General features: G+C 38.8%; 1 protein-coding gene across 1 annotated transcript in view; it reads left to right on the top strand.

Annotated features, from left to right (window-relative positions):
* Nucleotides 1–17162, top strand: part of PLG (plasminogen) — a 53305-nt gene that overhangs the window by 19441 nt on the left and 16702 nt on the right. The window contains exons 10-13 of the mRNA XM_003933781.4: nt 2596–2755; nt 11235–11416; nt 11926–12074; nt 14230–14323. Of these exons, the coding sequence (XP_003933830.1) occupies nt 2596–2755; nt 11235–11416; nt 11926–12074; nt 14230–14323 (585 nt within the window). The remainder of the gene's footprint in view (nt 1–2595; nt 2756–11234; nt 11417–11925; nt 12075–14229; nt 14324–17162) is intronic.

Here is a 17162-nt window from a genome sequence, read left to right as displayed (position 1 = left end):
TGACACTATTTTTTCCCTGAATAGTCAGTTGTGTTTTAAAGTAATTTTACATAAAACTATTTTAAATATTTTCTTTCTTTCTTTACTTTACCATTTCTGGTGCTCCTCATCTTTTGGGGTAGATCTCAATTTCCATCTGGTGTCAGATTCTTTCTGTGAAAAACAACATTTAGCATTTTTTTGTAGCACAGGTCTGCTGCTGCTGAAGTCTTTCAGATTTTGAGTGTCTGAAAAAGTTTTTTGGCTTCAGTTTTTTAAAAGTAATTTTGCTGAATAAAGATACTGGATGGAGAGTTTCATTCCTTGCAGCACTTTAATGATGATGTTCAGTTATCTTCTGTTTTAAACAGTTTCTGTCTAGAGCTCTGATTTTTGTTCCTATGTTTTCAATAGGTCATTTTTCTCTGAATGCCTTTAAGATTTTCTCATCTTTGTTTTTCAACAGTTTGACTATGATGTGTTTATTATTATTTTTTTGTATTTAATCTGCTTGAGATATTCTGAGCTCCTGGATTTGTAGATTGTTGATTCTTTTTTTTTTTTTTGAGTCATGCTCTGTCACCCGGGCTGGAGTGCAGTGGTACCATCTCAGCTCACTGCAACCTCTGCCTCCCAGGTTCAAGTGATTCTCCTGCTTCAGCCTCCCAAGTAGCTGGGACTACAGGGGCGTGCCACCAGGCCCAGCTAATTTTTGTAGTTTTGGTAGAGACAGGGTTTCACCATGTTGACCAGGCTGATCTCGAACTTCTGACCTCAGATGATCCGTTGCCTCGGCCTCCCAAAGTGCTGACATTGCAGGTGTGAGCAATTGTGCCCAGCCTACATTGTTGATTTTCATTGTCCTTGTAAAATCATAGCCATTATCTGTTCAAATGTTTTGTTTGTTTTCAGGTTTCCCTCTCTGTATTTTCCTTTTTGGACTCTAAGTACCCACATGCTAGAACATTGATGTTTTTTCATAATTCTTGTAAGCTTGTTCTTTTTTTTTTTTCAGTAAGTCTTTTTTCTTTCTTTGTATGTTAGTTTGGATAAGTTCTAGTAACTTATTTCTAAGTTTCTGGATTATTTCATCACTTGTGTCTAGTCATCTCCTCAGCCCATTGAGAGAATTCTTCATCTCTGATATTATGAATTTTTTAGCACTTTTATTTTACTCTTTTCTATAGTTTCCATCTCTTTGATGAAATTCTTCACCTATCCATGCATATTATCCACCTTTACCACAAGATCCTTTAACATATTAACTTAGGTATCACACAATCCCAATCTGATAGTTTCCAAATGGATATTCTCTGAGTCTGGCTCTCTGGATTGCTTTATTAGTCAACAGTGGCTTTCTTTTCCCCTTGGGTTTTTGGTGTAATTCTTGTAATTCTTTAATCAAACACTGGACATTATAAACAGAAGAACAGTAGAGTTTACAGTAAATATTATTTATACTTTGAAACAGACACCCTTCTCTTGCAAATATACGTTGTGGATAATTGAGTCAATGTAGTTACTAGTTTAACTGAGTTTGGGATTTGTGATTATTAGTTTTACCCTTAGTGCGCTACAAATTTAAATTCTTCCAGTGATGCCCTGCTGCTATCTTTTGCTTAGAGTGAGGCCTGGGGTGCTGAACAGTTTTCTCAGTGTTCCTATTCATTCTCAGATTTCCACAGTCACTGCATGCCTGCAATACAGAGGCAATATCTTCATACACTTAATCTAACGCCATTGATACTCGGCTGTTTCTTGTTACTGAATGCTCACTTTTTGTTGAACATAAGAGAATACTTAGCTCCCTGGTCTGCCTCCCCCTTAGGCCAGTTCTGCACAGCTAAGCTTTGAAAGCAGTGATTTTTCAGTGTTCTTGCACCTCCTTCTGATGGAACTTGTACCTGTGGTGGGTTTGGAGAGAAAGAGTAGTAGACTTCTGCTTTATTGCAATGCAGGATGCGGGGCACAAGATAATTCCCTGTAACTTCTCCAAGGGAATATGATTTTTGCCTCTACCACTCAGAAGTGGTAGATCTTTGCCTGCAGTCCTAGAAATGTAGAACTGCAGGCAAAGACAAAACTTCTGGGCAAAGACCAGAGCTGCAGGCAAAGACCAAAGCTTCTTGGTGATAGGACAAGAGACAATCTTCAAGGACCATCTCTGGCCCTATCACTCAGAAGCTTTGACCTTTGGCTTTGTTTGAGGAAGGATTTAGGGAAATGTGCAAGAGTTTCATGTCTGCCCCCAACTGACAGCCAACCACCACCTACAGCCTGCCCTGCCGAATGCATCCTCCTCTCATCTGCCCCCATGTTCTCATGAGCACTCAGTAGAGATCCATAAAAAAGAGCTTGCACATGAATGCAATTTCCAGTTGTAAGCACTCTATCTTTTCTTCCCCCAGCCCCCACCAGTTTTAAATGAAATATTGCTAAGAACTTATTAATGTTCTAAAATGCTAGAAATGTGTTTTTTTTTTCTGTTCATCTGTCTGCTAATATAGAAAACAGTCATAATTCTCAGAGGCCACTGTGCTGTTTTTGTCATAAATTTCTTCATGTTTCTTTTTTTTCAGTAATTGTTAAGCTTGATTTCTTTTATTTTAATTTCAGCACCACCTGAGCAAACACCTGTGGTCCATGATTGCTACCATGGTGATGGACAGAGTTACCGAGGCACATCCTCCACCACTGTCACAGGAAAGAAGTGTCAATCTTGGTCATCTATGACACCGCACCGGCATCAGAAGACCCCAGGAAAGTACCCAAATGCGTATGTATTTGATTTTTACTGTAAGAGGGGCATCAGCCAACTGAAATTTCTGCTAAAAGAGCCATGCTTCAAGCTAACTTCCTAGGACCAAATTTCTCTTAGACGCAAAATGTGTAGAAAAATGTCTCGAGAATCTTGTTTTTGAAGAAAGCGTCTGTGAGAAGAGAAATTTTAAGCTGGCTATTTTTCCTGTGTAGTTTTATGGAAGCAGGAGGATATATGGAAGTGGTGAGGTCATATTAATTGAAAGCTCAGGAGTACATATGAGCAAATGCTCAGAAACAGTACCATTCCACAACATCCACTAAACATCAGTGCAATCTTTCTACCATAGAAAGATATCATTTTAACCTCCAGCCCCTGAAATGAAGATTGAATTTGCTATTTTTGTCTTGGGTCACAAATATATATACTTTATATCTCTCTCTCTCTGTGTGTGTGTGTGTGTGTGTGTGTGTGAATATACACACATATGTGTGTCTGTGTGTATATACATCATATATATCAGAATATATACCATAAATATATATATTCTGACCTGTATAAACACAGTGGGTCCTGAGCACCAGTGGTCTGAAAGAATATGGGCTGAAGGATATGACATGAAGAACAAAAGCAGGAAGGCAAATGAGAGTCAGGAAATAGACACATGCTGAAAAGCAAAAAGGGTCATTTAGATGAACGAAAAACCAGGTCTGACAAGGACAGCCTTTCTTCCATAAATGAGTATACAATATATGGAAAAAAAGTTTTCAGATATTGGAGAACAGATACACTGAGACAATTTAGAAAGGAAATCAAATGAGATCGACTCCATAATTACTCTGGCTTTGTTCCCGGAGACCCTTCTTGGGTTGAAGAACAAGGAGATGGAGCCCAACTGACCACAGCAGTCTTGCTGAACTGAGGAAAGAGATTGGAGTTTGGGATTACTAAAACAGCTGAGATTTTCTAGGCTAGTCACTAATGTGAAAGGATTTGTGGAGGAAAGGAGCTCCAGGAATGTGCATAGAAAGTCCTCAAGTCTTTGGCTAAATAGAAAGCTGCATATGCACAGGGAGAGTTTCCAGAGAGAAAGTAGGATAAAGAACAGCTACTGGGGAATGAACAACTGCAGGGGAACAGTGAGCTCAATGGAGATGCCAGAGCTCACATAGCACTGGAGTATATTTGAGCTTTGACTAGCCAGAGGAAAGACCTCGCTGAATATCTCAGGCATTCAGTAGTCACCACATAAAGCCATACTTTGGGAGTAGAATTAGTGTATTCCTATGATAAAGGCCGCTCCAGAAACAGCATAGTAAAGCTGAAAAGGAAGTCTGAAAAAAAAAAACAACATTACCTCCAAGTAAATTAGCTGCCTGCCAGAGAAAAATTCAACCCTCTTTAAAGGTAAACAACAAAATCAAGTTGCTCAGTTATGTGGCATCCACAATGTGTGACCTAAATTTATAACTTTACTAGACATACAAAAACCATTTAGTGTGATCCATAACCAGGATAAAAAGCACTCAATACAAATAGACCCAAGAATGATGAAACTGACAAGAATATTTGAAATATGCTTATCATAATTGTGTTCAAGGATTTAAAGAAAACATGAAAATGAAAGAAACAAATGGATAATATCAAGAGAGGAAAATTATAAAACAGCCAAATGGAAATTAAATAACTACAAAATGTATATGTTTAATTAAAAATGTACTGGATAACTTTGCCATCAGGTTAGACATTACGGAAGAAAAAATCAGCTAGAAAACAATTCCATAGAAGTGATACAAAGTGCAGCACACACATACAAAGACCGAGAAAATAAAGAAACAGAGCTTCAAGAACATCTATGAAGACATCAAAAGATTTCGTATATGTGTAAAGCAAGTCACAAGAAAGGAAAGAGATATTGGGACAAAAAATACTTGAAGTAACAAGGAAAATCCTATTAGAAGCCAGAAGAAGAAAATACATGTTCACACATAAGCATAGTGGCAAAAATGACTGAGACGCCTTCTTATTAGAAATTATGCTGGTCAGAAACCATGAAATAACACCTTTAAAGTGATTTTTAAAATTTTTTAAATTAACATAGAATGTTATATCCAGCAAAAATATCCCTTGAAAATGAATGTTATATAAATACATATTCTGCACCCCCCACACACAAAATAAACAAAATACTAAGAAAATATTTTATTATTAGGCTTATATAATAAAAGATGTACTAGAAATCTATTTTGGTAGAAGAAAAATAGTGTCAGATGTAACTTTATACTAAGTAATGAAGAACTCTGGAAATGGCAAATGTAAAAGACTTATATTTAATGCCTTAATTTCTTTAAAAGATAATTCATGGGAGACTGAGGTGGGTGGATCATGAGGTCAGGAGTTTGAAACCAGCCTGCCCAACATGGTGAAACCCCATCTCTACTAAAAATACAAAAATTAGCCAGGCATGGTGGCAGTGGCATGCACCTGTAATCCCAGCTACTCAGGAGACTGAAGCAGAAGAATCACTTGAACCCAGGAAGCAGAGGTTACGGTGAGCTGAGATGGTGCCATTGCACTCCAGCCTGGGTAACAGAGCAAAACTCCATCTCAAAAAAAAAAAAAAAAAAAAAAAAAAAAAAAAAAAAAAAGATAATAATTGACTACTTGAAGAAATATTATATCAATGTTATATCAATGTATTGTTAATTTAACATATGTAAAGGTAAAAATGTTAAAATAGTCACATAAATAATGTAGGCAATAAATGGAAGTATACCGTTGTAAGTTTCTTACATTATCCATGAGGTTATATAATATAAACACATGGTTGAAGGTGGTAAATTAAAGAGGGTTATTGTAAATCCTAGAGAAACTGAAAAAATTTAAACTTAGAGGAATAGGTAATAATAGGAATATTCCATTTAGCCAAAAGAAGGAAAGAAAGGAAGAAAAAATAATGAAGAAGATATGGCAAAGAGAGAAAATACATAGCATTATGGTAGACTTAACTGAACCACTCCTAAGTATATTAAATATAAAGGGATTAAACATTGTAAATAAAAGGCAGAGATTGTTAAGCTGAATAGAAATCAAAGTCCAATTATGTTTTTGTTTTTGTTTTTGTTTTTAACCATACATGCTCTTTAATTGTAAAGAGCTAGTTCAAAAGTCAAATGTGGAAAATGATATACCATGAAAACAAGAATCAGAAGAAAGCTGAAGTGGTAATGTTAATCCTAAAGTAATCTACAAGAAATAATACCAAGATGACAAAGTTATTTCTTAAGTAAAAAGGGTTTATTCATCAAGACTTAACAATGCTAAATGGGTTGCACCCTTATAAGAGCCCTTCTGGTCTATGAAGCAAAAACCGACATAACTAAAGAGACAAACAGATAAGACCAAAATTAGAGTTGGAGATATCCTAATGTCTCTCTCCGTATGATTATACATCTTCCCAAACAAAATATAATAGAAAAAAATGCAAAAATTCAGAAATATATACATTTTAAAGGAAAGTGTCAACCTATTTAACACTATGCCAAACTGCAGAATACACATTCAAGTATGTATGGAGCATTCACCACACCATATGTGTGACCTTACAGCAAGTCTCAATAGATTTAAAAGAATTAAAATGATACAGAATCTGTTTTCTGAGCAAAACAGAATTAAATGAGACACAAATAACAAAAATTGGGGAAGTTATCAAATATATGGAAATAAAACATTTCCAAATACTCCGTTAAGTCAAAGAAGAAATCAAAAAATTTAGCAAAGTTTTGAACTGAATAATAGTAAAAAATACAATAGATCAAACCTTGCATAATGCAGCAAATGTTTTTAGGGTTTTATAACTTTTAATGCTTTTAGCAGAAAACAGAAACATTTAAAAATCAATGGCTTAAGGCAACATTTCTCAAAATATGGTCTGGAGAAACTTGAGGTCTCTTGAGATCCCTTCAGAGATAGTCTATGAGGTTAAAACATTTTTAATTTAAAAAAAGATTTTATTTGCCATTTCACTTTTATTTTCTGACAAGCATACAGTGGAGTTTCTCAGAGGCTACATAATGTTTGATCACATTATCTCTCTGGTGGCTAATAAAATGTGTGATTATCTCTTACGTTTAAAAGCATTCTCAGTTTGGGATGCAATACATATTCATAGCATATATTACAAAATGAAAGCTCTTTAGGATCCCCAATACTTTTTAAGAGTTAAAGGGGTCCTAAGACCAAAAACTTTGAGAATTGTTGATCTAAGATAACTTAAAAATCTAGAAAAGGAGAAGCAAGTAAGACCCAAGGTAAATGGAAGGAAAGAAAGAATGAAAATCAGTGAAATCCAATGTGTGAGAATATAGACAAACAATTGAGTAAATCCGTGACACAGAAAATTGGTTCTTTTGAAAGATCCACATGATTGATAAAGCTCTGCCTAAACTGATGACAAAGTGGGGAGCACAGCCATCAACATCAGGACTAAAAGAGGGGAGGAGTCATTGCTATAGGATCTTTTACATATTAAAGCTAATAAACAAATATCAAGAGCAACTTTATGTCAACAAATTCAATATCCTAGATAATATGGACTAATTCCTTAGAAAAAAACAAATAAGCAAATTGGACACTGAATAAACTGAATTTCTAACCAATCTGATATCTCTAAAGACAACATGTGTATATAACCTTTAATATGTTAATATATTAATAAATCAATAAATTTCTCAAAGAGAAAACTCTAAGCCCAGTTGGCTTCAGTAATAATTTTATTATTACAAAAAAATAAATCTAATTCTTCATGATCTGTTACAGAAAATAGAGGAGAAGGGAACACTTCTCAACTCTCTTTGTGAGAAAACAAAAACACCCAGTTGTAAAAAAAATAGACAAAAGGATATTGCAAGAAACTATAGCACATTATGTGTTGTGAACATAAACATAAAAAGATGTAACAAAATTTTAATCATTAAAATGATGACCATCCCAAACAACTGAAGCTTCTCTTCAAGAATGCAAGGTTGGCTTAACATTTACAAAACAATTCATATAATCCAATATGTTAAGAGAATAAAAGTGATAAGTCATGTGATTATGTCAATAGATGCAGAAGAAAATGTGACAAAATTTAACATTCACCCATGATAAAATGTCTCAGAAAACTATGAATAGACTGGAACTTCTTTAAACTTGATCAAGGACATCTACAAAAGACCTCCAGATAACATCAACTTAATGGTGAAAGATTAATGTTTTCTCTCTAAAACTGGAAATAAGAAAAATATGCTTGCTCTCAGTACATCTAGTCGACATTTTACTACATTGGTCGCAGCCATTGCCATAAGACCTGAAAGCAAAAACAAAAAGAGAGAAAAAAGGAAGAAAAGAAAGATCCTAAAGTTTGTAAACAAAGATGTAAAACTGCCTGTATTCACAGAAATCTTATTAATGGATGCAGAGAGTCCTAAAGACTAATAATAATTAAAATTTTTCAAGATTGAAGAACATTTAAGTATATACATGGTCAATATACAAAAAAGTAGTTGTATTTCTACACACTAGCAATGACCAATTGGAAAATAAAAATGTCAGAGCAATATCACTGACAATAGTATGAAAACCACAAAATATTTAGTGATACAATTAACCCAATATGCACAAGAAGTATACATTGCATACTAAAAAACATTGTTAAGGAAGAAATTAAAAGATCTAAATAAATATATATCATGCTTATATTTTAAGAGTCAATATCATTTCTCACCAAACTGATCATTGGATTCAGCCCATACCCAAGCAGAATTCCAGCAGTCTTTCTTTGAAAAATGTGACAAAATGCATATGCTAGAATCACCAGGACAATATTTAAAGAGAATAAAAAAGTTAGAGGACTTACTTAATTAGAGGTAAAGACTTATAAAGGTATAGTAATCAAGATATGTGGTATTGGGGGGAAAAAGTATACAGATATAGAAATGGATGGTCCAGCAACAGATCCACATATACATGGTCAATTTAGTTCCTATGTAGGTGACAAGGTAATTCAATAGGGAAAAACATTTTTTCCAAAATAATTGTGAAACAATTGGATACCCATCTAGAAAACAAAAATAAAAACAAATTTGGCTTCTACTTTTCACTCCAAATTAATGTGCAAAAGCTCCTAGATCTAAATGCAAGAGCTAAAACTTAAGCTGAAATATAACAATTCCTGGAAAATATATAATATTTCACAAACTTGAGAAAGGCAAAATTTTTTTCAGGCAGGACCCAGAAAACACTAGCTCTAAAAGAAAATAAATTATAATTTGGGATTTCATAAAATGAAAATTATGTTCCTCAAAAGTCATTGTTAAGAAATCAATAGGTAAGTAACAGACTGGAAGAAAAATACTGTCAATCCATATCTCTGACAAATGGCTTATATCTACAGTATAAACATTTCTTCCCCTCACTAATCAGAGGACAAATGACCTAAATAAAATGGGCAACAGAACTGAATAGGGAATTTCTCGGGGAATGATGGACAGACGGACAATAAGCACCTGAAAAAATGGTCAACATCTTAGCCATTAAAGAAATAAGAATGATAACCATCACAAGATGTCACCAACACTAAATGGACGTGGGTATCATTAAGGAGACACAACAAGAAGTGATGTCACTGATGTGGAACAAGGATGTGCAATTCTTTCATATGCTGCTTAAATACAAAATGGTACAACCACTTTGGAAATCAGTCTGCTTGTTTTTCATAAAGTTAAATAAATATGTGTCTACCCCACAAAACCGCAATTCTATTCTTCAATACGTACCTCATGAAAATGAAAACAGAAGTCCACAAAGAGATCTACAAGAATATTCACAGTAGCTCTCGTTATTATAACCCCAAACTTTAAACAACTACAATGTCAATCAGTGAGAAAACAAATGAATGATTTGTGATCTATTCATATAATGGAATAGTATTAAGCAATTAAAATGAAGAAGCGACTGACCCTCTAAAATAGGATGGACGAAACTCAAAAATATTATATCAAGGAAAGAAGGCAGACACAAAAGTGTATATTCTGCATGACTTCATTTATATCAGGTTTGAGGAGAGGCAGAACTAACTTTTGGTAAAGGAAATCCATAGTATTTCCCTCTGGCCATGGGAAGAGGGTAGCATGAACTGAATGAGCAGTGACACAAGGGCGTTTCTAGAGTAATGGAAGTGTTCTGTATCATATGGGAGTGTGGGTTACAAAAGTATGGGTGAACATCAAAACTCACCAAACAACATTTAAGATCTGTGCATTTCACTCTATGTGAACGTATACCTCAACTGAAAAGACTGCAAGTTTGTTTCAAATACTCAGCCTTTTAACACATCCACCTGTTTGGACAACAAGCTTCCTCAAACGGGGCATCTGGGCTTGAGACTAGGTCACATGTGTAGAGTCTCTAGAGAGGTTAGTGTTGCATTCCCATGGTCCATGATACCTTTCCTGTTTTCACAGGCAGCCATGGGTCATGAATGGGAGGATTCTGAGAGGTTGGAGCAACACTCTTTGGAGGCATGAGGGAAAGTGCATTCTCCAAGATGCCCCCAGCCCGGGGTCCTCACCTGCTTTGCCTCTTACTCCACTGTTTTCTGACTCCTCCTTAGCTGCCCAACCTTTTCAGATCCCATAGTGTACCCAGCCGTCTCTCTTTATGCCTTGAGTCCCACTATTCTTTCATCATATCCCCCAGTCCCTCAGTCCCGGAGTAGCTGCAGCAAGCAGAGGATGGACTGCGAGCAGGAGAGGCGGTCCCACCCATGAACCCATCCTAGAGAAATGGCATCCTGCCAGGGAGCTAGTTTTTCAGGGCAGCTTTGATAATTCTTGCAGAAACAAACCCGCTTGACACACCTGACATGGTATTGACAGTAACACTATTTTCATAGCTGTTTTTCACAGTAAAAGAAGATCCCTTTAGTTATACTATGAGTACTTAGAGCAAGGTGACTGGCCTAGGAATGATATCATCTTGGATGTCATTTCCTCCTTGGAGAAATACATTTTAGTTCCAATGCACATGTTACAATATAGTCCTATAGAGAGAAATATAGAGAGCTAGACAGTTAGAAATATATTTTATGGACATAAAAGTATAAAATATATGCTTCAAAATCTGTACCTGTTATTCCTGAGAAATGTATTTGGCAGAAGGTGGAAGGAGGATATTCTGATCCTTTCATTTACACATTTATGTATGATCTGAGTTTTTATATGGAGCATATACCACTTTTGATTTTTAAAACTAAAATTAAAATCTCTCTGTGAAATGTACACAGTTCTCTAAAGTTGAGGACCACTTGTGCTTGTGACAACATTGTTGTACCTATAATGGTAATATTTCAAAGCCACTTGATAACACTTTGTTAAAACAAGCTGCAGAGGGTGCCGGGTGCCCTTGAATATTCTCCCAAGTCTTGTGACCTGTATTGTTTTGGAATTTACAGTGACCTGACAATGAACTACTGCAGGAATCCAGATGCCGATAAAAGCCCTTGGTGTTTCACCACAGACCCCACGGTCAGGTGGGAGTATTGCAACCTGAAAAAATGCTCAGAAACAGAAGGGAGTGTCGCGTCACCTCCGTCTGTTGCCCAAGTTCCAAATGTAGAGACTCCTTCTGAACAAGGTAAGAAGTCTGTGGCCAGACACCTACACACTTGGACACTAGGATGAAAAGCCATGGGAAATCTCACTGATGCAGAAGCCTTCCATGCTGCATGGGAAATTAAGTGTTTTCTGAGGGTCTGCCATGTGGAAGGAAGCCTCAGTGTACCCTCTCAGGGAGTCAGAGGCGTGACTTTTGGCACAATGTGAATGGGCGTGTCTTTAGGACAGGCGCAAACCCTCCAGGGTGCTCAGCTTAACCACTCACCTTGTTCTAAAATGGGTTATCTCAGCGTCCCAGTCCAACTCCCTATTCTAACATGCTGCCAAATGCATGATTCTTTCCAAGCCAATAAGCGTCTCCAGTAATTTCTTCAAGTAGGTAGTGTCCATTGCAGTCTTCAGCATTGCAGTTTCTGAGGAATGTGGCCCTTGATTCTGTCATCCTCGAGAAACCTGACATGACTGCATTGATTCCATATAATCCTGGGTCTATACGGCTGTTCATAATCATCCATTTTTCCCCTACAGAGTGTATAATCGGGAATGGGAAAAAATACCGGGGCAAGAAGGCAACCACTGTTACTGGAATTCCATGCCAAGAATGGGCTGCCCAGGAGCCCCATAAACATAACAGTTTCACTCCAGAAACACATCCACGGGCAGGTCTGGAAAAAAACGTAAGCCACTTTGATTTGGACTCTTTTGCCTTTTGTTCACCAATCTTTGCAAACAGAATTGGTTCTGTATTTCAGAAAATCTGTTTGGACTGCTCTTTTTTGCTAGTGGGGGAGAGGGGCAGAAGAAAATTTTGGGAAGGCTCCAGGGGGCTAAGCTAGAATATAATTGCCCTTAGAATGAAAAGTACAAGCAGCACAGGTCAGCCAACCTCCACACAGGTGAGGGTTCTCAGGCCTCTTCCCTTCCTGACATTTCTTTAAAGTTTCCATTATTGGGCACTGTTTCTGGTTTCTAGTGTTTGTATGTGAGGTTCCGTGATCAAAGATGCCCTTTATGATGTTTAAGTCCGATTTTTCTAGAAAAGATTTGGATGGGCCATCAGGGCACAGTGGGACTTCCCCTGGTCTCACGCATTCTCTGAGACGGCCTCTGTGTAGGGAGGACTGAGATCGAAGAAAAACTAAAGTGTCTGTGTTCTCCGACTCTCACACCACACAACATAACACTTCTGACACCAGATGTGGGGGGATTTCTCCTCATACCCCAAGCGAGTGTCCAGCAGATACCAGCCAGGTGTCCTGCAATGTAACCCAATCCTGACACTCTTATCTGGAGACAAGGTCAGATCCCACAAGTCAAGGCTCAGTTCCACAAGACCGTCCCAGTCCAGATGCCAATCCCAAGTTCCAGGCTGTGACCTGTACTTCTGCCTGACTGAATAAAAATCTGTTTTTCTGCATACCCACACTGGGTTTCTTAATCTGCTGGAGTGGCTCACAGAACTCAGGGGAACATGTTGCTTTTATTTACCCATTTATTATAAAAGATATTACAAAGGATCCCCGTGAACAGCCAGACGGAAGAGATACACAGGGCAAGGCACGTGGGAAGGGCTCAGAGCTTCCACGCCCTCTCCAGTGCACCAGCTCTCGGACCCCAAGAGTTCAGCAGCCCAGAAGCTCTCCAAGTACAGTCGTGTTGGGTTTTTATGGAGGCTTCATTACAGAGGCACAGTTGAATACACCATTAGCCATTGGTGATTGGCTCACCTTCAGCTCCTCTTTCCTCCCTGGAAGTTGGAGGGTGGGCTGAACAGTTACAACTCTCAAATCACATGGTTGATTCCCTTGGCAACCAGCCACATCCTGAGACTATCCAGGAACTCACCAAGAATTGCTTCATTCAAACAAAAGATGCTCCCATCACTCAGGAACCTCTAAGGGATTTAGGAGCTCTTTGTCAGGAACTGGGGGGCAGAGATCAAATACACATTTCTTATTCTATCACAGCATCACATGAAGAGAAGGACAATACTGTCTTTCTGTGTCTTGCCCCATGGAAGGTGCACAATGCATAGAAATAAACATTTCTGAATCAACAGCAAACAGGCTTCGTTGGGTAGGTGAGCACTGAGCTCTCCAGGGACAAGGCACACCAATGATGTCCCACTGTCCTTCGGTGCTGAGGCTCTAAGACCTCCACTGGCTCAGGCTTCTGAAAGGGAGACTCATTCTCCAAAGACCCCTCAGGGTCATCACTCCCGGTTTAGGGGTACGGCCTCATAGCTCCTTTTGAACAGGGGCAAAGGACTGATGGCTTTAGGGCATTCAAAAATAACTTTGCCAAAAAATATAATAAAAATAAGAAAGAAAAAAGAAAAGAAAAGAGAAGGCCAGGTATGGTGGCTCACGCCTATAATCCCTACACTTTGGGAGGCTGAGGTGAGCAGATCACCTGAGGTCAGGAATTCGAGACTAGCCTAGCCAAAATGGTGAAATCTCATCTCTACTAAAAAAAAAAAAAAAAAAAAAAAAAAAAAAAAAAAAATGTTAGCCAGGCATTGTGATTCATGCCTGTGGTCTCAGCTACTTGGGAGGCTGAAGCAGGAGAATCTCTTGAATCCAGCAGGTGGAGGTTGCAGTGAGCTGAGATCGTGCCACTGCACTCCAGCCTAGGTGACGACAGTGAGACTTCATCTCAAAAGGAAAAGAAAGAAGGAAGGAAGGAAGGAAGGAGGGAGAGAGGGAGGGAGAAGGAAGGGCTCCCTTAAGTCTTCTAAGGATAGACGTTAGACGTGAAATGCATGAGCTTCAGAACACCTTCTCCCTCTCCTGCCCTGTGTAAGCTGGAGCTTACATTCCTCCTTGTTTTCAGTACTGCCGTAACCCTGATGGTGACGCCGGTGGTCCCTGGTGCTACACAACAAACCCAAGAAAACTTTTCGACTACTGTGATATTCCTCAGTGTGGTAGGTTGCCTTCTTTTTGGTAAGGAAACTGCTTCCTTAATATGAATTTGCAACAAAAAAAGAAAAGGGCGTCTTAGCACAGTGCTTCTGGGGAGGAGATGGCTGGCCCTTCCACCAGACCCCGCTCTTTGTCATGGTCATTTTGAACCTGCTCTACTATTGGCCACATTTGTTACAGAACACACCCATCACCCTTCACACGCATAAATAAATGTAAAATTCCCAAAGAGCAAGCCTAGAGGTAATCTAGTCAGCCCCAGGATGGTCCCACTGAATGATGCCATGACTAGCGTGGGATGCATGAAAAACAAATTTAGAGTCATTCAGATGAAAAACTTGCCCCTTCCGCAGCTGAGAACCAAGAAAGAAAATAAAGCGGGAAACAGCTAAGCATGTAATGCACATTGTAAAGCTACAGATGGCCACCCTAGGAATTCAGGGAAGGTTAGTGCAGCTCTGTAGTCCCAGACGGCCTTTCTCATAAGTTGACTACTCACAAGTCGCATTAGGGACATAGCTTAGAGACTGCTTATTGCTCTGAGACTCTTCTTGGGAATATGAGCCTTGGGTCAGGGGAAAGGGAGTTGACATTAGTTCTTAAACAGTTGGAATAACAAATCCATGGATATTCCTGCAAAAAAAAAAAAAAAAAAAAAAAAAAAGAAGCAGCTACTTGGAATTGTCCCATATTTAACATTCCACTGACAAATCAATTTTTCAGTACTAGTTACAGAAAACCACCCTGGACTTTTCCTTTGCATAATTTGACTGCTTGTGGTTTGGTCTGCCATGTGGAGGGACCTTGGGCTGGGAGAAGTAGCTTGGCCTCCTATCCACTGAAGACCACCATCCCGAGATTGCCTGGGGAGGTAGTGCAAGGCAGTGATGGGGAGGTGGTACAGGGCAGTGATGAAGATTATGGGAGCCACACTGCCCAGCTTTGCATTTGGGCCACTCCTGGGTGAACAAGAGGGAGGAAGGAGGGATTAGGATGATAGGAAAGATTCTTCTTGGCCAGTATTATTGTAATGTGGCATTGTGGCCTCTGCATTTAGTGTGAGTTGATAGCTGACTTTTTCCTCTAGTGGGTGCTTTTGCCTGTTCTGCAGAAGCATTTTGGTGGCCCCTCTACTTCCAAGTCCCTTGATGGGGTCAGTGCCAGTTCTCCACTTCTGGCCCTGTCTGGTACATGCCACTGCCTCTCACTGCTGGGGCTCTCTGTCCTTGACAGGCTGCCTTGAAGTTGGGACCAGACTGACTTTCCTGCCTCAGACCCCACTGCCATACCTGGGGCTCATGCACCTTTGACTCCCATGGAAGGGAAGTGCAGTGGCTTCCCAGGTGCAATTCTGGTGTCCTCACCTACATTGAGGATGTATGAGAATCAGGTCCTTAGAGTTTGGAGAAAGAAGGGAAAATGGGAACAAGAGTTTTCCCAGTGCAATGTGAGGTCCCCCACCTTGCCTTTATGTGAGACAGGTGAGGTTAATCCCAAATTTGGTGAGAAGGGCATCCATCAGACACTTGGAAATCCTGAGGACTATTTCCTGCAGAAGGATGTGGTTGGTGGGATATTCAGGTTTGACTCCTGCTTGAGAAAGCTAGAGCCTCTGGTGGTGAATGATTTTAATAACTATTTCCTTTCCACCAACATCTGCCACATAAATAATAATAAGTAAAAATAAATAGAAACGTTCAGTTTTGTTCTGAATAGTAGGAGCAGGGTACCATAACTCTTTTAGTACAAGGATGCATGTCTACTGTATGTAAGGCATACTAGCAGAAATTGAGCTCAGCCCTAGACGATGAAATCGAGAAGACAATTTCATTCTATGCCATGCTTCTTTTTTAAGAAAGACTTCCAAAGATTCTCAGAACAACCCATGGCAAATGAAAAGTTATTTAGAAAACTCAGGTTCCAGATTCACCAGAGCATAGAATCTCTGGTTAGTTGGAAAGGAATTTCCTCTTGCAGTTGTTATCAATAATTATATGAATAATTATTAACTATATTAATGTTTATATTATCCAAGACCTTGAAGGGCTGGAGACAACAGAGAAGCATTTTTGAGCACCCTCTGTAGCCCTTGCACTGCTGTAGGCACTGGTGGGTAATACCAAAGATGGGACACTTTCCCTACCTCCAGAGACTTTGTGGGCTGGCTGCAGAGAAAAGGCAGGGAGGAGGTAAAAGAAGAATAAAGGCACGTGTGTGAAAGTCACCCCAACGGTAGTAGGTTAGTCATGGGAGGCTCCCCAGAGGAGCTGTCCTGAAGCTGGCTGAGAGAAGCAACATTTCAACATAAGACAGTTATCTTCGTTACCTACAATTACATACACACGCCCACACACGTGCACACACAGAGACTCACATGGAAAAAGAAACCTTCATGCCTTTCAGCAGGGATGACAATTATGGTTTTCAGTCAACTTTATATGGTTTAGGTGGCAATGGTGATGATGATGTGATGATGGGAAGGATGGCATCATGTTCTAAACATACTGCATGGAGTCAGAATAACAATGACAAATCACCGTTTGTGCCAATCCAGGTCCTCTCAGAAAAAAATATCATTCTAATGCCAAACTACACCAATTTGTTTGATCACTTCTCTAACAAAATAATTACAAAGTGGTTATATTTCCTTGAAAAGAGAGGGTTGTGTGTTGTCTACTACCACTTTTGAAACTTAGAGAAAATGTTTCAAAATATGCTTGTGATTTTACTATTGAGTTTGGCCTTTGAGATGTCAAAAACTCAGTGCTTGGAATGTCTTGAATTACACCACGTAATTGCTACCTTGACTCAAATGGGATTTCTTTCCCACCTTGTGCCATA

This window comes from Saimiri boliviensis, chromosome 4 (genome assembly GCF_048565385.1).
Source record: "Saimiri boliviensis isolate mSaiBol1 chromosome 4, mSaiBol1.pri, whole genome shotgun sequence".
Lineage (NCBI taxonomy): Eukaryota > Metazoa > Chordata > Mammalia > Primates > Cebidae > Saimiri > Saimiri boliviensis.
Note: the sequence above shows the minus strand (reverse complement) of the source record. Positions and strands in the feature narration are given on the sequence as shown.